This window comes from Pygocentrus nattereri, chromosome 11 (genome assembly GCF_015220715.1).
Source record: "Pygocentrus nattereri isolate fPygNat1 chromosome 11, fPygNat1.pri, whole genome shotgun sequence".
Classification (NCBI taxonomy): domain Eukaryota; kingdom Metazoa; phylum Chordata; class Actinopteri; order Characiformes; family Serrasalmidae; genus Pygocentrus; species Pygocentrus nattereri.
Window position 1 is genome coordinate 34,007,227 of NC_051221.1, and position 25,392 is coordinate 34,032,618.

Sequence of the window (25,392 nt, forward strand, 5' to 3'; positions counted from 1 at the left end):
TAAAAAATGTTTTTGTCTTCTGAAATGTGAAGACATATAATCCATACAAGACATAATAAGTCGTTCTTCTAACTCCACCCTGTTGTTTTTTGGCATCTTTTTCATATTCTTCATCTCCTTGTTCTACTTACTTTATGACAGCTGCTTTCTAACTCATTCAAGAGTAGCTATTTTAACATGAAGGCAGGAGAAAGCATTCAGTCACCATGCCAAAAAAGCTCACAGATGCAAAAGCTGCTCTGAAATGATCCATTTATTGAGCTGGTTTTACAGTGGCTTGGTTTTGCCATACATAAGAGATGCTGACCACTTACCACTTTCAACTTTACCATCTAAACACAAGCATCAGCGCCTCAAACAAACAGTCAACCAAAGCCTGTACAACACAATGATGTAACTACAGCCCATGCTCTCTCTCTCTCTCTCTCTCTCTCTCTCTCTCTCTCTCTCTCTCTCTCTCTTTCCCCCCATGTCATCACAATTTATATCTAAATATATTCACCCCACATAGTCTTAGGCGAGGCATAGAGTGGCGTTACATCAAGCAAAATGGCTTCACCACCAATAAATAGAGTATAAAAACACAACTGTTATCCTTATCAAAAAATTAAACATGATCATGAAAGATAGCAAAGGCACTGAAACAAAAACCACCTCGGCAGTACAGGTTTTTTAAATCAATAAGGCCAAAAATAAAATGATTATTGTGGCTTTGGCCAACAATAGTAATGAATCATAACAAAAATAATCAAAAAATAATACTTAAATAACATAATAATACTATCTTTTTTATTGTCAGTAACAATATCCAGTCAAGTTTTCCTATAAGTAGACTTTCTGCTAACTAACAGATATGCACCAGTTAATTCCAGTTTGGCAGAAAGCATGTTTGCAGCTCATCAATTCATCTATTCTTGTGTGGCTTCATGTTCGTCCTTTCTTTGTTACCACTCTGTGGTGAAGGTGAACTGCGTGCTGACCACCCGTCACAGCACAATGGCACTTTAGGGTGATTTACAGTGTGCTCAGTGTTCGTCAGCAATGGAGACCAATAAGCCTGAACTGAACCTCGATGTGGGATTAGACCACTTAAGGTGGATTCTGAGATCTTTGGAATAGTAGCTCCAGAATGAAGGAGCTGCTGAAATTTGCCTGTTGTGTCAGTGAGAACACACCTAGCTAGCTTAGAGTACCTCCACTCGGCTGCTGAACACTGTCCACTATCTGCTCAGCACTAGGATGAGGGGGCTGTAGGCATCAGAGTATGAATGCTTTGGGATCAGTGTTTGCCTCTAGTACTTATATACTAGTAAACTTAATTACTGTATATGAACAGGGACAAGGTGTCAGACTAGCACTCTTACTATGAGACGTTTCAGATATTTCGGCCCCAGTTAGATCAGTGACTACCACATCCATATTTCTGCCATAAAATAAAATAAAATAACATAAAATAAAGCAAAATAAAATAAAATGATAAAGGTTCAATATTTTGGAGAATCAAAAACTGAAGCATAATAAAATGAAATACTAACATAGTATAATTTCTTCACTGTGAATCCAGTTGACAAGACAATGCAATACAAAAATGCAATACAATACGATACACAAAGGGTGTCTCATTTTTCTCTGTACCCAGGACCTCTGTTGCACAAACTGCCTTCATATGTTCCAAAGATGTCAATTAGTTTGTTGATTTGGGGACTGAAACTGAATTGTGGTTTTGGAGACTGATCTATTTAAGCTGTCCTCCTGCAATTAATTGTTAGAGATGATGGGCCTTTGCTGGGGGTGAACAAACAGGAACTGAGGAACAATCTCTGCCATGTGAAAAATGCTGACTTATTCACAAGAACTTTCTCTTTCAGTCATCTGGATCCACAAAAAAAAAAACAACAAAAAAAACCACACTTCCCATTTACTTTCTTAATTTCTACCTACTCCATCATGCTACGTCAAGACTTACAATCATCTTTCTCAATTCACAGCAGTATAACAGCTGCCACCTATTTCCAGTATATCATTCACAAAACCCACTTACTGGAAAAGTATCACACCTACCATTCGTACCTACCACTAACATCGTTTTCTAAATCCACCTAAATCTGCCCAACATCTACACTCACATACCTTCTACAACAAATTCTATGGAATCTCAGTACAACGTTAAGGCTACAGCTAACAATCAAACTAACACTATACTAGGTTAAGAGCAATGGTGAGAGTGAAGGCCCCACTCATTTAAGTATGTATTGCAGCAAAGAGTCTTTACATTCAAACAAGATCTAGTACAAACGTGCCACTGCGAAGAGCCTTTGGAATTTGCTGGATCACCACTGTTTTGAAAACAATTATGTTTGCCTACTTTTTTTTTTTTACTCCTCCATGGGCTCAGTGCTCCAGAGCTCACGGCAAACTGAGCGATTTTATGAGTTCACGTAGTGTGATCAGTTACTCTCCATACTGGTCAATCAGTAAGCTGTGCTTTTCTGAGTGGACATAAGTAGATATAAACAACGAGTGACTTCAGCTCTCCAGGAAAAACAGTGGACATATCTAAACTGCCTGTTTTAGCCTGTTGCATTCCTGGGAACTGAGAGTGCATCTGAAAGTGTTACCTTGTGTTTAAAAAACAGAAAACAAAGAAAAATCTGCCTGCTAAGGTGAAGATGTCCAGAGGGCTTAAAAAGCAATTCAGTTCAATCAAGAAACCACACAGGCAAAAACCCAGAGAGTAAAAATAATACACAAGCACTCTTCTAAGAGTCAGTCAGACACGGGCAGGCCTTTTAAAGCCTTTGAGGATAAAACCTTAGACTAGGCAGCAGAACAGACAGAAACAAAGTCATTGTGTGAAGGATTCAGAGAGGTCAGAACGGGTTAGCAGCTTTACAAGCTGCCCTTTCATCTTCATGTAGGATCAGCAGAATCGTCAACCTTTAAGTAAAGCGTGAAACAAAAAACCCTCATCACACAACAGTGACTGAAAAAACGACCAGTAAAGCTAATAGTAACCTCTAAGAAGTGGTGGGCAAATGTGCCTGTAGAAAAGGCTTTGCACTTTGAGGTCCTGGGTCTCTTAACATTCAATTCAAAACACAACAGCACATCTGGTGATGGCTCCACCCGGCATCTCTCTCCACTTTGAGGAAATGACATACATAATTCCATATGAATTAAAAAAGGCACTTCCTACATATTCCCATACATATGAGTCTAGATATAAGACCAGTAAGAGTTTGTCATGATATATATGAGGCCTCATGTCTCATGTATGAAGTCTTAATGATTAATAACTAATTAAATAGCATAATAATTATATATGTCAGTTCCATTTGAGTTAAAGGAGAGACTGAGATTCCCACTCTTCCAGTACAGCCAGACCACACCAGTTCTGTATCGCTAACTCTACGCAAAATATTAATAAATAAATGACACTGACAGTTCTTTTTGAGCAAGACCCTGGTTTTCTTTTTCTTTTTTTACAGGAAGTAAAGATCACAACATGTGCTCTATGTGAGTTTTAAGGTGCTTTTGTAAACTCAGCTTGGCTCCTTTGTTTTTTTTTTTTCATTTTAAGAGCCTTCCACTGTGTGGTGTCTATGTGTGATTCTAACTCACCTTATGCTTTAACATGTAAACATTTGAACTCAGCACTGGTCTTCGTGAAAGTTGAGGGCAGGCAGGAGTAACTAACTTTACCCATCACTTTACCTATTGGAGACTTACTTTACTAAGCTGGCACTGGTGTGATTGTAGTGTTTGGTAGTGTATAAACCCAATTAAATAAGGTCAGCTTCCTGATCAGATTATCCCAGCATCACACTGGTCGTCAGAGATACACGAAGCAAACACACCCACACATATTCCTCTCTGCCTCCTCTTTCTTTCTGTCTTCTATCTCTCTACGACAGGTTGCTGCTGATGTCCAGGGCTTGCTGGTACACCTGAGTCATGTCATCCAGGTCTCCAAGCAGGGAGAAGCTGCTGTTGTCCCCAGGAGAGCCCTGCCCTGGAGCGGCTCGTCCAAATTTCCCTCCGTGCAGGGGCGGAGCCGTTTGGAGCCCTTTGAAGTTGGCCAGTTGGAGCAGGTTCTCCGCAGACACACAGCCTCTGATGTTGGGCCGCGGGGCGATGGGAGGCCAGTCCACTCCACTGAAGGAACTGTTGGTTAGGACACTGCTGTCTTCACCCACGATGCTGGACGGGCGGCTCTGGCTGCGTGACAACCCCGAATCAGCAGACGGCGGCTCCCCGAGAACGCTCATGGAAGGCATGGCGCTGTAGGTGGAGAATTTGCCATTACGTTTCAGAATGCCCTTCCTACCTACGGCACGTTTCGGTGGTGAGCTGGCAACGAGTGGAGTTATGCTGCCACCTAAGAGGTCGGAGGACTCGCTGCGCTCTGGAGAAGAATAGTACCCTGATTCCCGTTGCTGATTGTTCTTCAGGATGCCCTTCTTAGGCAAGACAGGCACCATCTTTGCTGGAGAGCCTCCCGTCAGTGTGGGCTCCTCTTCTTCTCGGCCAGCAGCAGATCCCGACTCCTTCTCTGCTTCTTTTGTCGCAGGGACCAGCTCGATGTCCTCCAGGCTGGGAGAGCGCTGCTCATCTGAAGGCCGTGTCTTCAGGATTCCTTTAGGTCTCTTTAGGCCCAGGTTGTCATCGCCTTTACAGTGGGGCATCCCACCATCGTTCTCCTTCTTGGATTTCTTCAGCCGCTGGCGGACCAGCAGGAGTGGTTCAGGCCGGGCACCTTTGGCTGCTCGTGGCTCTGTCCGACTCTGCCAGTCGATTAGGCGTGCCAGCATGGGTGAGCCAGTGTCACGTTGGGTCTCGCAGTCACACACACTGCTCTTCCAACCCCAGTTCACCCACCAGTGATTTGCAATATCCTCCACCGTAGCCCGTCTGTCGGGGTTCACCATCAGCATCCAGCGAATTAGACCACGCGCATCTGAAAAAGTATGCAGTTATGTACACTTTAGGATAATTGTCATTTTGTCATACAAATTAATTACAAATTAATTAAGTACACTGAAAACAAACAGCATGTAAGGTGCTCAAACAAAAGCAACATCAAAACCATAAATATATGTCATCATCTTGATCAGATCAACTGATTTGTAACAATTTACTCTATGTAAATGTCAGGATAATACCACATAAGTAAGTTATTCATTTAGCATCTAATTAAATGTTAAATGCAAACGCTGGGTTGCTCACTCCCTCCCTTAGGTCATTCATTTTTTTCTGGACAAACCACACACCAAATATCAAAATATAACAAAATATGTATTCATTTTAATGTTGTCAATAAAATACTCTGACAGATTTACACTATTATTGCAGTTTTGAGCCAAAATGCTAGGTTGCTAAGACGCAAAGTATGTACAAATGGTTGATTAAAACATCCATGCATTTATGGGTTCATTTATGACTGAATCCAAGTAACACACAAGAAAACTCTGTACCAAAACCATAAATATGTCTCATTACTTTTTAACCTTTTAAATAACCCAGGCTTATTAAATACTAAGTCAGTAACTACACAGATTTCAGTGCAAACTGGCTGAGCTATTCTTAGGGTATAAAAGTGTGTAATAAAACTTCAGACATGCTGTGGGCAGTTTATATCTATATCTATCTATATAATTTTAGACACCCATCCCAATCACATCTTGCCAGTCTTTTTAGGCTGCAACAGATAAAATGTTCCTCAAACAGCCCTGTACCTGATGACTGGGTGGGTTCTCTGTATTCTCCATTGCTGATTTGGCGAATGAGGTTTTTGTGATCGCCCCCATCAAATGGCATCGTACCATAGACCAGAGTATAAAGCAGCACTCCCAGCGCCCAACTGTCCACCTGCAGGGAAGAGATAACACTGGCATCTGCTGACTCTGGACAATAAGGAGTATAAGAGACTGCAGAACAAAATCCACATTCCGCACTGCTTAAGAGAGGCACTCTAAAGATCAGATATCACATCACGGGAAAGGACTGCTCTGACCAGGTTTCCATAGACACAATCAGGATTTATTATTACACCAATCCACATGGTGTATTCAACCTTTTTTTTTTTTGCTTTTGACATGGTGGTCGAGGTACAATAACAGTCTTTTCTTTAATGCTGTGACAACCAGACAATCAAGTGTGCAGTAATTCTGTGCACTTCTCAGATAAGCACCACTCATGCTATCAGCCATTTCCTCCTGCTTTTTGGGCCTCCTGTTATGTAAGCTCACTCTCTCAGCACACACAAGGCAACTTACATAAGGCCTACAGCTATGGTAAAGGAACAAGGAAGAGTAAATAAAAGATAAAAAGTGCTAATAAGGGCAAATCTAATATTGAGGGCAGACTTGAGTTACCTCGAAAAACTCCAAACCTTTCCCCTCTTTTATAGGCAAATTCTGCTCATTAAACAAATCATCTCTTGATGGCTTGCCAGGCCCAGCATGGGTGTCGGGTCACAGGAAATCAGATAGTAAGTCTTGAGTGATTAGACTTCCTCACAAATTGTTTTGCTCAAGGCCTTCCTCTCATCAGTCAGAGTATGGAGAGATTCTGATCACGACAAGGTGACACAGCCATTGTGTGTGCTATTTATTCCCCTTTGCTGACTGTAATTTGTGGCTTTTCCCTTAAGAGTATCGTAATTTTGATTACAATCTCCGAGTTGCAGTATTTTTTTTTGTACCCGTAGGAAAATTGCAGCAAATTAAAGCAAATTGAAAGCCTCTGCTTTCGGGTCTAAAAATATGGACTGAACTTGTTATAGAACAGTCAACTGCCACATTCTGGTATTTTGGTAACGCCTAACAATTGCTTTGTAAACAGGGAGCGTTTTACGGGACTTGTGCTCTCTCTTCTCTCTTTCTCTCTCTTTCTACCTACCACAAAAAGTACAAGGCAGAAATACAGAGAGAAATACTCTTGAAAACAACCATTTTTAACTTCCTCGCCTGTGGAACTCATTTGAATGCCTTTGTGAAGACGTATCCAGGCAGCAGCAATCATAAAAACTTCAAAGTCCTAACAAAGCATCTCTATGCAGAAGGACTCTTTTCAAATCAGTCTTAGTTTTTAGCACATGATGACGCTCATCGCTACAAATAAGAAGGAACTCTCATCTCCTGATTAGCTGTCAGAAACTCACTACGCATCCACAGAAGTTAAGGGAGAGGATGTAGCTGATTTTAGATCAGCGCTGAAGGACTGTGGCTGAAGGACTGTGGCTGATGTGGAACATCAAACTAGAGTTACTAGAGCTATGAGGCTTGAAGGCTAAAAGGTTGATCTTAGATTGTCGGTCTGCTTTGTGGGTCCAATCTGGGGGCTGGATAATCATATCAAGGGGCAACTTAATGCCCCAGTAACTCTCTTTGTCTGCCTCATCACACACACACACACCCTGAGAGGAAGAGCCTGGAGATTAGTGATGCTCTCTCCAGTGATTTACCATATAAGTAACACATGGCTTAAACTACAGGATCCCTAAATTTCTTACAAGGAACTTTTGAATAATTTTTTTATTTTAGTTTTAAAGTGATTCAAAAGTTATTTTATTGCCCTCAATATGCCTCTGCACTATTTTACTTTTGCATGGATTGTATTTGCTTCACTTTGCTTTGGATAAAGGCATCTGTCAAATAATAGAGATGAATGTAATGTAAATAAAAATGTCTTACCTCAGGGCCCCGATAAGGTCTTCCATTGACAATCTCTGGAGACGCATACAGCGGGCTGCCACAGAACGTCTGCAAGAGTTTGTCCTTATGGTACAGGTTGGACAGGCCAAAGTCAGCAATCTGCTCAGACAGATATATTGTTACTTGCACTGCTCATCAGTGTGGAGAGACATCCTAGTCATTATGATGCTGTATTTTTGTTTTTTTTATATATAAGACAGATATACATGTAACTTCCACAATTAAGTGAATTCCATAATATCAAAATGTAATAATTATTAATTGAGACCTCACCTTTATGTTACAGTTCTCATCCAGTAGCACATTTTCCAGTTTCAGATCCCTATGCACAACTCCATTCTGGAACAGATAAAAAACATAAACTAGGTTATAGTTTTAACATTTTCACTGATGCTTACGCTCAAACGGTCTTTCGAATGGTATCTATAAAGGCACTCCCTCCTGGACAAAGTCTAAACTGCCTTGCTCTAGAGCACAGTGACAGTAGCAGATGTTAAAAGCTGGGATTAAACCATGACCTCTTGGTTCATATCTAAGTTTTTGAACCCCTAACCTAACCTTCCACTACCCAGCTATAAGGAGTCCTGCATAAGAGCCACAGATAAAGATAATGAGGGATTATTCGATGTTCTAACAGCTGAAGTATGTAGTTACGTAAAGAGTACAGCCTCCTTGGACAATACCACATTATTATATTTACTGAGGTCATAGGCAACATATTGAGATCAACCAACTAACATCTGTGCCGTAAACACACATCTGTAATTACAGACTAGAGCGAGTTATGTTCTCACACCAGCTCTGGATTAAAACCCGGCTGTATCATTAGCGTTTCTTTTAAAGCAGCAATTAACATGTGGGAAGCAGGGCCAGAAGCACAGCCGTTCGAGATTAGGATCGTGAGTTCCGTCGCAGTTGAGTTCATTAGCGATGTGGCTATGCACCATGCACTTCCAACTTGGACAGCATGAATGGGGGAATACATGTTCTGCATGCTTCTGACCCAAGCAGATGGGCCAAGAGACGACAGCTAGGCATGGTACATCGTGTGTCATCTCAACCCAGCCCACAAACATGAATGTGCCAGTGCTGATGCCCAGAGTGATGACAGTGACCCACACTAGTCACCAAAGGTCACCAGTTAGCATCTCCAGGCAGGGAAATGACATCATCTGCCTCTCAGCTGTAGCGAAGATGTCAATAGGGCAGCCCACCCAGCACTGAATTTGTGTGGGACCTGGCTCCAAAGTGAACACAGTGGGGGGGATGGAGCCGCTGCTGGAGGTCTTACCCTTTGCACACAGTGGAAACCGGGGAGAGATCTGATCCATGGAGGGAAACAATAATGAAAGACTGGACAGAAAGACAAAAGTGGAAAGATCCCAGAGAGTGCTTACAGGCAGAATGTTTGCAGTATGTGTGGCCTGCTCAATTCTCTCTTGCTTCGGGCAGCCCACCAAATGAGTACATGCTCTGTGACAGGCTAGAGTATTACTCTGCTGAAAGCTAAGCTGAATGGCTAAACGCACAACTCAAGATGGAAAGCTGCTTCCCATCAGGCTGTCATTCGGAGATTCCTCCTAAACGCGAGTGGGCCAAAGACAACATGCTCGCAAAGGTGACGTATTCTGTGTGTATCCCAGAGTTTTATTAAATAACTTCACGTGCTGCTGTGAACGAAAGCCCAAGTACACAAAAAAGGTCACAGGGCTGGTTGGAGGGGGAGCCAAGCCCAAGAGGAAGGAACAGAGGGAAAGTAGAGGAAACTATGCTAGCAAAAGAAACATAATGGTACCTTGTGGCAGTAGTGCACAGCAGAGACAATCTGTCTGAAGAAGTGTCGTGTCTCTCTTTCCGTTAAACGCCGACGCTCACTGATGTAGTCATATAGCTCCCCCTTACTTGCATACTCCATCACGATCACAATCTTGTCCTTATTCTCGAACACTGTAACACAAAACAGATAGAAGATACTTCAGTGAAAACAGTCCGCAAACAGTACTCGCCTAAATAAAACATCTGATCTACCTGCTCTGTATTTCTGTGGATGTGTCCAAACACATGGTGCCAAATATATGACAAATGTTCACATTAAGAGAAACATAGCCACAGAGGTAGCAATTTCAAAAGAAGTGTTCCAGTTAAAAATAAAACCCTCTCAACCTCCCAAGTTCACTGAGATTGGAACAAAAATTAAAAAAATAATAGACACTCAACATCCAACAGACATTCAGAAAATAAAGAGAAAGTAAATATTTTTGACTGGGCAGCTCACAGAGTTCACAGGGTCATGGCTAAAACCACTAATGAGCATGAGACTCAGGAAAAGCCATAGACGAGCTTGTGGTGTAATGACAACAAACACAGCAAATTACAGTGAAACGTTGCGATTTCTGCAGCAGAATGCGGTTGCTTCTGTCAAAGCCCAAAAATCCCCAAATCTCCTTTAAAGGAGCACCCCACCCAGCGGTGTGCCCCAACAGGCTGTGCCTGTCACTTGGCCAGGGAAAGAAAGATATACTGGCACTACACTGAAGCTCAAATCTGCCTACACCATCTCACATGCATGCATTTGCAGCAATGACATTTAAAGGATTTTACCCTCACTACTAGGGGTAGCATGACTACTCATTTTTACCAGTTGACCAGTTGTCATTTACCACAGTAACTATTTACCTCTAGCACTGTAGGCACAAACACACAGACAGTCACTGTCAGATGACACTGTATAACATTCTTAAAGTAGAACTATATCAAGTAGTTAAAACAATAGTAGTGGCCACCTTAAAGCCTGAATTTATTGTAAACTTTGCTCCATTCTTTATAGATCAAATAAACTATTCTGCCATGCTGTAGGTCAGATAGGTATGTCATAAGCAAACCACATAAGGCTGTCTATTTGAGATTACTTAACAGCTTCACAATACTTGAGGCAAGTGTGTGTTCGTTTGGCGTGTGGTTTACGTAACAGCTAACTGGTGGAGTACAAATTTCCATTATTTGTTAGCTGCAGTGCAAAATCAAAGATGTAAATGTCAGACACCAAACATCTCTTGGCCGACTGACCACAAATGGAGTAAGGGGAAAACTGCAAATTAGATTTTTTTGTGGAAAATTGTATAAACTTGAATTTTTCCAAACCATTCCTTTAACTACTCAGCAGGAAGGCTAGTGCTAGGCCTTCTGGAGATTGTGCAAATACAGGAAAGAGAGAGAGAGCAGAGGAACAGAAGGCAGGGAAGGAAAGAGAACACGGTGCCACTGTTCCCTTTGCAGTAAATCATGCACTTCGCACCACGCTGTGGAATATAGCAGGCGGCTGTTAAGTTCCACAGCTCTGCTGTAAGCAACTGTTTGCATGTTGATGAGGGGTCACAATTCAAGGCCAAAGCATCAATTATGTTTCCAAATAACTCTTGTCATTTTTTTGCACATACTCCTTTTGTCCTTCTTTATTTAATGTAATGTATGGCTGATAATTGACTTGGCGAGGACAAAACATCCAGAAGGTAAAACAACACTCCTAAAAAAGTGTTTATTAAGAATTCTTTAGTAAGGCCAATAGTTCTATATAGAATCATGAACACTCAAATAACCAACTGAACACATACATGGCATTGCATGGTCAATTGGTTCTTTGTTATGATGGAAAACTAGTTGTATATGTTTCTTTGAAGAACCCTTGGTTCTTACACAGCATCAAAAAATACTTTTTAGCTACATGTTAAAAATGTATCACAACTAAATGCTTTTCTTATTTCCATCAGTGATGGTGTCTGATCAACAAATATTCCATAAACCTAAGACATGCAAAGATTTTTTTATTCTTTTTATGAGTGAAACAGGTTGTTTCTGTTTTATGCATGGCACAAACATGCTTAATGGTTATCTATTTAAGGCCAAGATGTGTTGCATGACACCAATAAAGTGTGAGGATAAATACACTTCGCTGGAATGTGCAATGAAATGTCCAGTATGTACCCATCAGACTCCTCTCCAGTTTCCCACACTCTAACCCTGCAAAGACACGATAACATGGCCAAAGGCACACTAAAGTTCCAAAATCCCTTGAGAAGTCCATTTAAAATACCCACCTGATTCTGATTGACTCTGACCTGTGCTAAAATCATCTTCTGTGGTTCCACTGGGATGGAATCTGTCTCTAGAGGTGCTCCCAGTCCATGACCTGGCATGACATAGGGAGACTTTTGAGCTGTCTCAGTGTGTATGTTCATTAGCCATGGCCTCTGACCCCTTATCCCCAGTTCTCTCAGCTTCACAGGGGGATAATTAGCCAGATTACATAACCTCAGTTAACAGTGGGCCGCTGGGCTCCTCTCGCCCGTCACTCTGCCCCTTTCTTGAGCCATTCTACTTACAGTGCTGCAATTACTGTGCATTGTTCATATGTCACTCAGCCCTTTTAAACTCCCTAACACTTACACTCAGCTCCACTCTGGGCAACAGAGCTATAATTAGCTCTACAAGAGTGTGTGCTGCAACCAGCTCGCCCAGACACCTTTATGCTGGTCCAAAAGTACAACTTAAGCTAGAGCTACTAGCTTAAGAGAAAAATATTTGCAAAGACTGGAACAGAAAAGAGAATGAGTGCGGCTCTTGGTGGGTGCTGCATCACAAATGAGATTATCTTATAAATTATGCCTTAAGTGACAAGCAAATGCATGTATACTAGTGAGTTAGGATGCGATTAGCAGGGAAAAGCCTATTCATACTCACATCTGGTTCAGCTTTGCCTCACACACGCACTTAATGGCTGATATGGGTGTTGCCGGATATACGTCTCTGTTTCTATACATTTCCAGTGCTATTTTGGTAGAAGGCCAACCCACAACAGTAAACACAGTTTAACAAGGTATACCAGAAACCACACAGCTTTCACAAAAAAACGGTTGCTGTGGTGATAGCAAACGAAGCACGCACAGAGACTAGAGGCCTCGCTTGTTTGGAGGGGTGTTTTCTCCTAATCATCATTTCAGACACTCTGAGCCAGGCCAACCACAACACGGGTTGAATTATGACACCGCGCACAGGCAAATATAGATTCTCTTCAGACGTGCACCACTTAATAAACACAGAATTTGCAGAAAATGGCAAAGTCAGCTAATGTGGTATCGGCCAGGCCCGACGTGGCACAGTAACACCCATATTGCAAAGGGAGTAACATGAGAAAAGACACAGATAGACATAGCAGGAAACTACAGTCCCACCAGGATCTTTTTTCTGTGACTGTTGAAGGCAGTTTGCAGTGGCTTTTCTCAATATTTGCAAATATCTACATTTTGTCATTTTAGGAAGGTCTGGAATGGATCTGTCAAAATGTCATTATGATGACTGCGGGACTGACAGATTTTTAAAAATGTGTTTTTAATGCAGCCTGGTCAGTTCCTGTTGAAAACAGGCTGAAGTTACTCTGAGAAACCATACCATACAGATTTGAGGTTTAAAAATACTGTAACACTCTTTTCTCAAAGGAAAAAAAAAACAAGTGCACTGAAATTTAAAAGGATGTCCAATAGCATTGTGTGACTTTTAACTAGTCCAGGGCGACATCAAAAATTATTAATATGATATTTTGTTACTGTGAAAAAAATCAGGATTAATGGGATTATTGATTGTATTTTGCACCCACCCAACCCAAAACAACAACACGCACAGGTAAGGCAAATGGCATGTTGCACAAAGGATTCACACTTCTAATAACTGTGAAACCACTTATACAATGTTTAAAGTGGAAAAATTGCTCTTGCAAATTTTGTGAGGGCTGGGTGGCACTAGAAGGCCACATGTCCTAATGCAGTGCTTCCCAATGTTGATCCTGGGACATCCCTGTCCTACCCATTTTGGCATTTTCCCTACTCTAACATACCTAATCCTACTATTAACAAGTCCTTCCTGAGTTAGAGGGAATGTGTTAGAGCCGGAAAAATACTCAAATGTGCTGGGCAGGGCACCTTAAGCACCAGGATTAGAAACCACTGCCCCAAGGGAAGAAACACACTGACTATTATTCAGTCACTCCTTTGTTTATTTTTAACTAAGCCCCACACTGACCCATCTGGCTTAAGTATATGCATATTAACGCACTGAAAAAAAGAGTAACTGTACTGTACAGAACTGTATCAGTAATTCATTAGTTGTGAAAAGGTGGTCATTACTTATTCATTGAAAAATAATGTTTAATTCATTGCCAAGTCACAGACGCTTTAGTGCATTAAAGTGAGAGGGAGAAAGCCCCTCTCCCTCCAAGAGCCGAGTCTGTTTCCCAGCTGCTCCAACTGAAACCACCAGCAGATGTCTGGCCTCAAGATCAAGAAGACGAAGAGGAATAAAGAAGAGACCCCTTAGATGTGTGGAAAGTTGCCCACAGACACCCCACTTCAGCGCACACAAAGACACAGACATCTGCCTCTAAACACACACACACACACACACACACATATATATGCACACTTATCCTCCACCACACACACACTTTCTAAAGTACACACAGACACACAGATGATTAATAACATCCAGAAGGAGCTACAGTTGAGATCTAACAGTGACATCTTTACTCTAAAACTTTGCATCATGCCACAGACTACAGAGGGTGCACACAAACTGGCATGCAGACAGATGAGAGTAATGATAAAATGACACATAAAATAAGTGCATAAATTATAACTTCAGCAGTAAAGATTTTTCCCACATGGGTAGAGGCAGCATGAGGCAAAGAATTATAGATATGTGATTCTGACATAAACAAAACATAAGTTATGAATAAATTTAAAAATAATATTTTAATGGATGGATAGATAGACAGACAGACAGACAGACAGACAGACAGACAGACAGACAGTTAGACAGATAGATGATTGGATGGTTTTATGAATGAATAGATGTGACGACAAACAGACAAACCTTCATAAATAGAGATAATGTGGGGGTGTCTGAGTGACGACATGATCTCAATCTCCCGACGGATGTGAACCATATCCTGTTCATCCTTGATCTTTTCCTTCCTGATCGACTTTATAGCAACCTGCAGGGATGAAACAGAGGAACAGATTTAGCACATAATTCAGTCATCAAGCCACATAAAAGTCAGTCACAACGTACTATTAACTCATTAGATCCAACAGAACATATACTGACTTTCCAGCTTTTTTGTAAACTTAGACACAAGTTAGGACAGATTTCACTCACATTTAATGTTTAATTCAATCTCATTCTATTTGAAACTCTACAAAGTGCTGTTTGCTGTGAAGTAGTACATAACAGAAACATTTTTTATGAGATGTGTAGCCTAAATGAAGGCTATTTTGAAATGCAGTGGAAAAATGATGGAGTGTATATGAAACCTTTGCTACATAAAATGCAGGCTTGTTATTCAGATAATCTTAATATGGTATCAGAAATGCACCAATGTGCAAACTGTAAGCCAAGACCGATATGCGGTATTTTTCTTGTACAGATCTCTTAATGCTGATGCTGGTACGTAAACATTATGACTATATTCACCTCCATTAGTATTACATAGAAATATATTTATTTCTAAAGGCTTACAAGGTTAGATTTACAGTAAATTAGTAAAATGTGCATATTATAGCACAGATGTAGATATTATCAGCATCACTGATCTTCCAGAATGCAATTACTACTTCAAATATTGGTTTGAAATATCTGTCTGATGCTGATATACAATTTTTAAAGCCTACTGATATATTTGTGTGTCCCTATTTATTATCAAGTTATGTAGTACAGAGTGAGAAACTAAAATGTGGGCCCACATATAAAGCCTTAGTTTTTAATAAGTTAATAAACAGTTAGCAAGAAATTCAAACCACCCTGTCTAACCTCAACTGAAGCTCAAAGACAGAGGAATGTGCCTGATCCAGCAAGCACAGATCTAAGAAGGAGGCCTACACTTCAAACCCAGCCATTTCAGACAGTCAGTGTGTCATTTTCAAAGCTCCTCAGAGAAAATGAAGGTGTTCTGTTTGGGAAAGAGCATGGCACGGGCTGCAGTAATGGAGGCTCTCTCTGTGTCTTTACTCTGCTGTTGTGGACAGCAGGGATTGGTGAATGCTTTCTCACTGAGACCTAGGACTCAAGACAGATTCCCCTCTAATAGATGGATCAGATTGCATGGTAGAGAACACATACCACATGTTCCAGCATATAGCTTCCCTACTTTTGGATAAGCAGAGATTTTCTAGATGATCTAATGTTAACATAAGAGTATAATATGTAAAATGAACTTACATAGCATGTTACTGAAGCAGTGTAACAAAGTTAAGGCCCTGTGAATCTCCTGCGATGCTGGGGGGGACCTAGTTCTCCATCATTTTAAAATGATCTCATTAGTTTTGAGCCCTCTCTGATCAGCATATTTCTTAAGTATATACAAGAGTACATTACAGTGGTTTCATACGTTAGAGAAATCCATCTTGATTACATAATAGAAGTGCACCTACAGCAGAGCCTCTCAGGAGTAATCAAACTGAAAAGCCTCACATTACTGAATCTCTCCCCCAGCATGCTGGGGAAGACAGGTTGTGGGAATAGGTAATACTGGAGTCAGACACATTAAACGTCAGGTTTCTCGATTCTGTTTCGTCGTTCATATCCTGATAAATATGAGCGTAGGGATGGGGAAGTTGATACTAGAACAGCATGCTTGCTCTTAGATATTCAATACATACTGGCCCTCATATTCAGTGCAAGGCACCCAAAAAATCTACAGTACTAGTGAAAAAAACAGAAACATCTACAGGATGCTAGTGTACTGTTGCAATCTGTATTGAACTTCTGGAATTCAAGGCTATGACAAGTTAAGAATTGCACTTGTATAAGGTCTAGATATGTTGTTCAGTGTTTGAGAGAGAAAGGTGGAGAGGGAAGAACTCATGCTGACTGATGGGTGATGTCATCTACAGGAAAAGGAAGTGCCGGCAGGGATTTCCTGCCTATCTCACACTCCCACCCAAGTGCTTCATGACCAATTTTAGAGCTAAAGGAACAGTGTAAAGTGGAATTAAAAATATTTGCATGGAAAAAGGATTTCCTATATGAACATTGTAACCAAGAGGTTTTTATTACGTCAAACAAAAGCTGGCTATTCTCTGAAAGGGATGTTACTTCCCAAAACAATGCAAAAAAATTGCTTCCAAACTGTCCATATTTGGTATTTTTTCAGTTTTGTAAAGCAACAGAAACTTTCTCTTCAGTTCTCTTTTTTCTTTTTGCAATAAGTGTCTTTCCAAAAACATATAGCCTGTTTAATGGATTTGGACCTGTGAGGAGTAAGTATCGAGTGAGAATTTGTAAAAGAGCACCACTGACTGTAAAAGTGCATTGCTGCACATGGCTGTGGCACAAACTTGCCAAAACACTGTACCTTATGCCTGTTGAGTTTTTAACCCACTCTCTTTTAATAGGCATTTATCATACCTTATTTGATTGAACATTTAATCGGTTAATATCTCTTCTTCAGTCCTTACAAACTCACCAGATCATAAGTCAGAGCTTCAACACAGTAAGTTAAAGCCTCCCAGAGCTCAGAGCTTTTTGCTTTTACTGCATACCCTATAACAGTAAGGAACTTAATGACACAGTATAAGTCCTGCCTATCCGTCTTTACTGCAAGACTGTCGGTGAATCATCTCTTCTACTCTAATGATAGGATGGGAAGACAGACAACTGTAGTCTTTGCCAAAGGAGGAGCCCAGTGCACCAGAGTGCTGCTTTCCTCCGAGAAACGAAAACCACATGCTACACAGAGCCGAAGGTAAATTATCCAGCACATCCCTATAAGGAAACCCGACCGGAATGGCTCAAAACTTGATTACGTGGAATAAAAAGTATAAATAAATACATAAATGGGGCCCATTCTCTGCACGCTCAGTTGAAATCCTGCAGAATCTTACAGTCTTTATTGGTAAGCCACAGTGAACTGTTTTCCATTACCTCATGAAGTTTATCTATGGCTCAGGTATGTGCCTCCTGCCAGCCTCACAATAAGAGTGCAGGAATGTGAAAGAACCAGAGAGGGGCCCAGTGTAGATACTGCTCTCATAGCACCACTTCCCCTCCAAAATAATCAAGGACATTTTTTGTTCTAAAAAACTGTAGTCTTGATTTCTGCCATCTTGAGTCAAACAAGTTTGGATCTGATACAGATCTGGTACTAGACTGGAGTCTTTATGGCCAAATGTTCCACAACCCGGGCAACAGCAGATCTATTATCAAAGGCCTTTCTGTAGTGTTTTGTTTCCATTTAGGCACCTAATGAAAGAACTCCGACTTTTATATGAAGTCTTCACACTACAAACAGAAATGGCTGAGCCATATTACCTGAAATGCTGAGGTAAAAAGAGCAGATATGATGCTCAAAATTCCTGACATTAACTTGGATACGGAAATCGGAAAAATGATGGGACTGGAAAAATGGCTCTCTCATGTTGGATTTTGATGGAAATAATCATCGTCAACCTAAACAAACTAAACACATGGACAAAATATTTCTTCCATGGGAAAATGGAGATTGAATCTAAGCCTCCTGGATAAATAATGACCATGCTGAAATCTGTTCAAAACAGAAAAGAATGAAGACGCTGTCATGTCTGCTACCAATCCACTATGCGAAGTAGGCCTATGAAAAATGCTGTGCCTACAGCGACTTGAACAGTCTAAAAAGAATCAATTCTCAAAACATCCGGACTTGGAACTTTAATGGACACCAGTCCTTTTCCCTCCTTGTAGGATCCAAGTCTAGCCAACTAATCTAACTCCACCACCTAGCAATCCAAACCTTATGTCTTCCATTCCGGGCCATTGTTTAAGCACTCCATAGCCCAGCTTCTGCTGTCCATCAGTAGATCTCTGCATGCATGTGTGTGTGTTTATGCTTTGTATGTAATTTAATTCTGTACTTTTACAGTTAGTTAACTCTGTCTGACATAGCTTAGTGGATAAGCCTGAGAGTTGTTAAAGGTTAATGTTATTTTCTGTCTATTTAAAGCTCTGTATTTAGCTTCGGAATGGTTATGTTGATGATTCTAATAGAGGATGTTAGACCTAAATCAGCACTAATGGCAATCCAGGCTCTGCTCTTCTCTCCTTTGAGCCCTCCACAGGATATTAATTTTCCATGGCATTTTCATTTCCTCTTTAAGATGGCCTTTCATGTGTCACTATCTGCCTTCAGTCATGCTATCACCACAACCTTTTCCTTTCTGCCTCTTACACACACAGCCAGTCATCGTCTACATGCCAGTAAAGCCCTACAATCAGACAAGGGTCTGCATGAAATGAGCCCCATGTTAAACAATATGAACAACATTCAGACACATTAACACACACATATGTGTGGACATACTTGTGGAGTTCTGTAAAGGTACATAAACCATCTATTTTTATTTTATTCTAAATTATTTTGGACCATGTCATTTTTATCATTCTCAAATTATGTACAAGTAAATAAATTAAATTTATTAAATAAAAGTTTAAAAAATTAACTAATTAAATAAAAAAACAACAGAAATGGAGTTACAAACTTGTTCCAGAAGCGACGATATGCAAACCTACAATCTGTCATATTTCCACAACCTCCTTGACCTTCTTTCTGAAGTTTCCATTAAGTACAGAGAGAGAGCTGCTAAAGTAATGCAGACTAAAGACGTTGCATAACAGTCTGTCTCTTTTCTATCTGCCTGTGCAGCATGCCTGTGGGTCAGGGGTTATGAGCTTTTGGTATTAGTCTGAGCAAAATCTTGCACCCACTCCACTTACTGCATCATGATGTGCACTCAGTGTAGGCCAACCAGGTAAAGGGGTGAAGTTGAAAATCCAAAGTTGCGTTAAGCTTTGTACATATGCAGTGTTTCTGCAGTTGGCACACCCTTACTGAACTATATCTGCAAGCAACACTTTTTTGAGTGACTCATGAGTGACAGTCAGTGAGGTCATGGTGCTAAATTCTGTCACATATTGAGGATTACAGTAGTGCTTAAAGAACACTGAACAGCTGTTTCAGTAGAAGGAGAGCACCATTAGTTCTGCTTAATTGAATACAGTGCAGCACAATTTGTGAAACGATGAATAAAAGCTATTGTGTTAATGACAGTATTTCTAATGTTACTCTACTGGATCTGTTTTTTCATTTTATCAAACCTTCAAAAAATGACATATATGTCGTGTATCATGAAAATGTCTTGGTGTTTTGTGATGTTATATGGTTGCCATATTGCTCATTCCTAACTCCAAGGATTCACATTAGCAGTAATCAGGATGAAGCCTTTAAGTCCTCAGCCTCTGCTACCTTATTGTCTTGTGGCTGCAGTTTCTAGGATGACTATCTGTGCTGAGGCTCTCTAAAGAAACCTCTGTCCCTACGAGAGATAACACAGGAATGTATGACTGTGAGTATTCACTGGTGATAACAAATATGTCCTGGTCTGGACAATAGCACACACACTGACACACACCCACACAATCCATGTCCACACAACACTCTTGATTTTTGTTTTGGTCCCTCAGGCAACAGTATGATAACACAATCATGTATTAAACACATTGGCTAAGCAAAACTGAAGGTGAAAGCTAAAACAAATGAAGGTGAAAGCAAAAATATTAATCTGGTGTATGTGTATTACAGATGTCATTAATTGCCATGGCCCACATTCATTTCCTAACCCAAAAACTGCCAACAGGACACACAGAAGGTCATGGTGAGAAGGACATGTTGGTGTGCATCAGAGTTGCAGTTCATATTTAGTTTCATTATCCAACAGTCATACACTCCCATACCACCAGCTGGAGAAAAAATGGACACAGACACAGACACAGTTCTGGCACAAGGCCCAAAAACATACCCCAGCCTCAGTGTGTGTATGTGTTTGTCTGGGTGGGTGATGTATAAACAAACACTGCTCCGTGCCAGACAGCACTGGTGGTGCTGTGATTTAAACGAAGGGAGGGACTACACAACTCACCCAACCATAAGAGTTTAAAGCGCTCCCAGTGGATCTGGTATTGCTATAGTGTCATAACATACCACATCAGTGATTCGTGTTGCCATGGAAACGAATGTCTTTCATGGTCTCTTAACCACATGCACCCACCCACAGGGATAGACTAGGCGTTCATTAATACACAATGCAGTCCATGGTAAGAGATACACGTTGACTGCATGACTATATGCTGTGTGCGTATGGGGTTTGGGTGTGTAAATGAGAGATAGGGGAAAAAGCTGCTCTGGTTTGCGTGCAGTTTGGCTCGTGACTGTGACACTCCACCTAAAAACCATGATGTCATTTTTTTTCAATTTTATGGTTGCCTTTATCTCCTATTCTCTGTTTTCTCTTTCTCTATTGCAGGGGTACACAGATACAAAAATTTGCACTGACCACTACATTAGGCCACCAATCCAATGAATATTGTGGCCAAAACATGTTTAAAAACACAAAACTTATGATAAAAAACATGCTGCCATACAAAAAAACACCAGGTTTTGTCCCACATCCACTTGTTTTTTTGGATTCACTATAAACTGTGGTTGTGTTTTTGAATATTACCTTATAGCTACAAATAACCTTCAGTGAAGAATGAACTTGTGGTGTTTGCCTCTCTTAGAAACTGACTATGCGCTCGACAGGACTTCAAAATCCTACCAGTCACACTGGCACTGGTAGTAAAGTCGTATTTTAACAACTAAGCCACTGGGGCAGGCTATGAAGCTCAGTGTTTTGGGAAGAAGTCGCTTGCTGTCTTGTTAACTACCATGGAAGTAACGTTAACGTTCCAGTTTGTGAAAGAGGCCCTGGGTCTTGTGCTCATTTTACTGAAAATTTGATTAAGCGATGCATAGATTACAAACAAGCACAACGGCTATATGCTGCGAAAGGTCATTGGCATCAGAGGCCCTAGAAGACTCCAAGCAGGGGTGGGCAATACGATATTTATTGCTGCCGTTATAAATTACTTTTATTATAAATCACTTAATGTTACCCTGGGCGCCTCCCTCGGGAGGTGCCACAGGCAAGTCCACCCGGGAGGAGACCCCGGGGAAGACCCAGGACACGCTGACGAGACTATATTGCCCAGCTGACCTGGGAGCTCCTCGGAATCCCCCCGGGGAGCTAGTGGAAGTGGCTGGGGAAAGGGCGGTCTGGGTTTCATTGCTTTGGATGCTGCCCCCACGACCCGAACCTCGGAGAAACAGAAGATAATGGATGGATGGATGGATGGATGGATGGATGGATGGATGGATGGATGGATGGATGGATGGATGGATGGCACTTAATGTTACAATATGTTTTTTCTGAGGCATATCGTGGACATGGTCAGTACTTAAAAAAACACTGAACAGGTCATTTTTAAATAGCCAAACCATCACGGCAAACTGCGAAGAAAGGCTCAGAGTTCAAGAAAGGAGCTGTCTTTAGTCGCCACATTAGCTATCATGGTAGCAATGTTAACATTTGAGTTGGCAAATTCCAACAAAATCTGATTTGAAGCACTAAGTTCTGTGACCTACAAAACAGGTTCTAGATATCACAGAATGAAAGAGAATGAAAAGTGGTTGTTTGGTTATAATTGGTGGATGTTTGTGAGCATGTGAAAATTCTGGTCATGTCCCAGTTTCATGGAAGTATCTTAGTGTTAAGATCACCTTAACTGGTAGAGAGAGTGACACTTGCTCTAATATTTAAGAATCATTTTGTGGTGAGATGCTTCATGTAACCTAGCTCTGGTGGTGCAACTTTAGTGGCCAACATATCCTACAGCATCAGCATGTACTGTATTTTGTTTACTTCATGATAATTTATGTGTGCATCTGTTTGTGGATTTGACCTTCTTTCTGTGCTTGGAGGCAAAGTCAACAAATAGGCATGCCATACTACCACATGGGTTAAAATGCAGTAGTGTCTAAACATGGATATACTGAGAACTGAGCTGCACTAACACTAACACACACATCTACACAGGCATTGCACTGGGCAAAGCAGACTGGGATTCTCCCCTTGGCCCCCCTCACACATGGAAATATCACCTAGTGCAGCCAAGCAGGCGGCTTTTCCGAAGTCCGATCCTGCAGCATGTGCAAATCCACCCTCATCATACAAAGTCCTGCTGGTTTTCAGATGCTGGAGCCAATGCAGGGAACTGTGATGCACTCGAATCCCATTACTGATCAAATAGCCAGACAGCTGCTGTGTTTGCAGATGACCATATCAAGCAGACATACTGCACAAGACACATCGTGCTTGACCCACATACCCTAAACACCAGTAATCTTGAAGTCCACGTCTGAGGGGAGCTATTTGTGTATTTAGGGACTTGCATGAGGCGAGGCATTGCTTTGACCATGTGGTACTAATATTAGATTACTTATGGATCTTCTCTATGTTTCTCATGGTCTTGGCATGTCGCAGGACTCTGAACTCTTTAACCGTGAGAAGGCGTTTTACGCATGCTGACTGGAGCACTGGGTTTTCCAAATGATGCATTTTATTGAGGCCATTAGAGGCATCGGTGCATCAGCATGGGGATTTGGAACAGCTGTGCACGCTCTTCATGTGAATGCACTTTCACTTCCCCAGGTCAACGTGTGCTCTGCGCATCCATGGCTACATGCAGGGGCGTTAGTATGGATGGGGGAACTAAGCTCTTACTAAGAGGTATAAATGTATGCGCTTAAAAAAGATGGTTCTTTAGTGAAGAAAATGGTTCTATATGTATTGCATATTGTAGAATCACGAACACTCAAAGAGCCCTGTCATGACAAAGGGTTCTGTGCATTCTGAAAGAGTTCTTCAGATTGATGGAGCATGTGCTTTAGATGGTTCTGTGTAGAATTTTTCTCAAAAAGGTTCTGTTTAGCACCAAAAGTGTTCCTCTATGGTTACAAGCTTGATATTGAAACAATAGCAAAACCCTTTTAGGTGCTATATAGAACCCTAAAAAGAACCATATATCACTGTTATATATATATATATATATATATATATATATATATATATATATACATACATACACATACACATACAGTGAACGTGGAGACAAGGTGGCACAGCTGAACAGTGAAGAATCATTTAAAAACACTGCTGATGATTTGAACTAACAATGAATATTCATTTAGGGGGTCTAAAATGTCCTACGCTGTGCACGGGACCCTTGGAGACGCGGAGCACGAGCGCGCATCCTGACAAGAGTCCTGCCGCGCGCGCTGTGCACGAGAGAACTCCCGAGAGGGGAGAGACGGGCGCTCGAGCCAAGCACAACACATTAGCCCCGTCCAGCAGCTGCCGCTGTTCAGCGCGCCTCCTCACTGCCTTCACTGACACACAGAGAGTTAAGGAATCACGGAGTGGTGAAGGGGCTGCGCTCACCTCTCTGCCGGAGTGCCTCTCGATGGCCTTCTTCACTTTGCCGTACGTGCCCCTCCCCAGCGTCTCCAGCAGCTCGTAGCGGTGCTTCAGGTTGTGCTTGTGGTGGTGTTTCTTCACGCCGGAGCCCCGTCTGCCCTCCGCGGAGTGAGACGGCGGCGAAGCAGAGAGCGGCTGCTCCCCGCTCGGCCCGCCCGCTGAAGGCTGAAGCACTGCGCCCTGAGAGCGGCACTGCCGCTGAGGCGAGGAGGCACAGACATCCATCACCAACCAGCGGGGAGATCGATTAAGAAACCCCCCCTTCTCCTCCTCCTCCTTCCTCTCTCTCCTTCTCCTTGATTAAATGTCTTTCTGAACTAGTTTCTCTTTCAAAATATCAATAATAGTACAAATTACTATTACTACTAATAGGCCTAATTATAGTATATATATAATCAATAAATAAATAAATAACGACGAAATGTTAACATGTTATGTCAACATGTAGGCTTTATGCCTGTCGCTTCCCTCATATCAGGCCACTGTAATCTACCTATAGCCGGCTACGGTAGGCTCTCTAAGAGCTACTCTCTAGGCTGAGGGACGAGCAGTGCGGGCTAACGCGGTCACTACAAACCACACGTATGTTACAAGGCATATTAAACACGCTGAGCTAACTAACTACGGCTATGAAATCAGACGTGGAGCAGATGCTGCGCGCTGAAGACGCCCCCCGTGTCCACTATCTGGATTTCATGCCTCCTCGCTGCAGTCCGCCACAGATACATTAGCTAGTTAGCCTGAGAAACGGACAGAAATAAAGGCTGTTTGCCCTCAGAGCGCACCGCCGACACCTTTCTCTTCTCTTCTCTCCTCTTCTCTTCTCTTCTCACTCTATCAGACCATCTCTGTCACACAGGGCGGCGCGCAGCCTACGACCTACCGCTAAACAACAGTTCACCGAAAAACCGAAGCCATGAGCAGTGAAAAAACAACAACAAACGAACGAGAGAAAAACCTCAACCGTCATTGCTTCCCGAGAAAGCAGCGACGAAGCCGGCGGCGGCGGCGGCGCGTGTCCCTCATTCTGTCCGCCGCTGCGGAGCGGCCTGGCTGAGCGGAGCTCCGGCCGAGGAGCGGGGGGTCCGTGACCGGGAGAGCAGGGGCTGAGGGTGGAGGAGCCGCGGGGTCTTCACTGCTGCCATCATCTCTACGGACTCCTCTGTGCAGGCCGGCTCTGTGTTTGTCTCTGTGTGTGTCTCTCTCTCTCTGTCTCTGATCTGCTCAGGTCTGCGGAGGGAGACGCG

The 25,392-nt window shown here is 41.9% G+C and overlaps 1 protein-coding gene across 1 annotated transcript; it reads right to left on the bottom strand.

Moving 5' to 3' along the window:
• Positions 1-235: 235 nt before the first annotated feature.
• Positions 236-25,392, bottom strand: nuak1b (NUAK family, SNF1-like kinase, 1b). Its single transcript, XM_017706755.2, has 7 exons — positions 24,110-25,392; positions 14,637-14,757; positions 9,511-9,662; positions 7,989-8,054; positions 7,695-7,814; positions 5,736-5,868; positions 236-4,957 (listed from the first exon to the last, which is right to left on the bottom strand). Exons 1-7 carry the CDS (start codon positions 24,368-24,370, stop codon positions 3,906-3,908), a joined length of 1,905 nt encoding a protein of 634 aa, XP_017562244.1. The 5' UTR covers positions 24,371-25,392; the 3' UTR covers positions 236-3,905.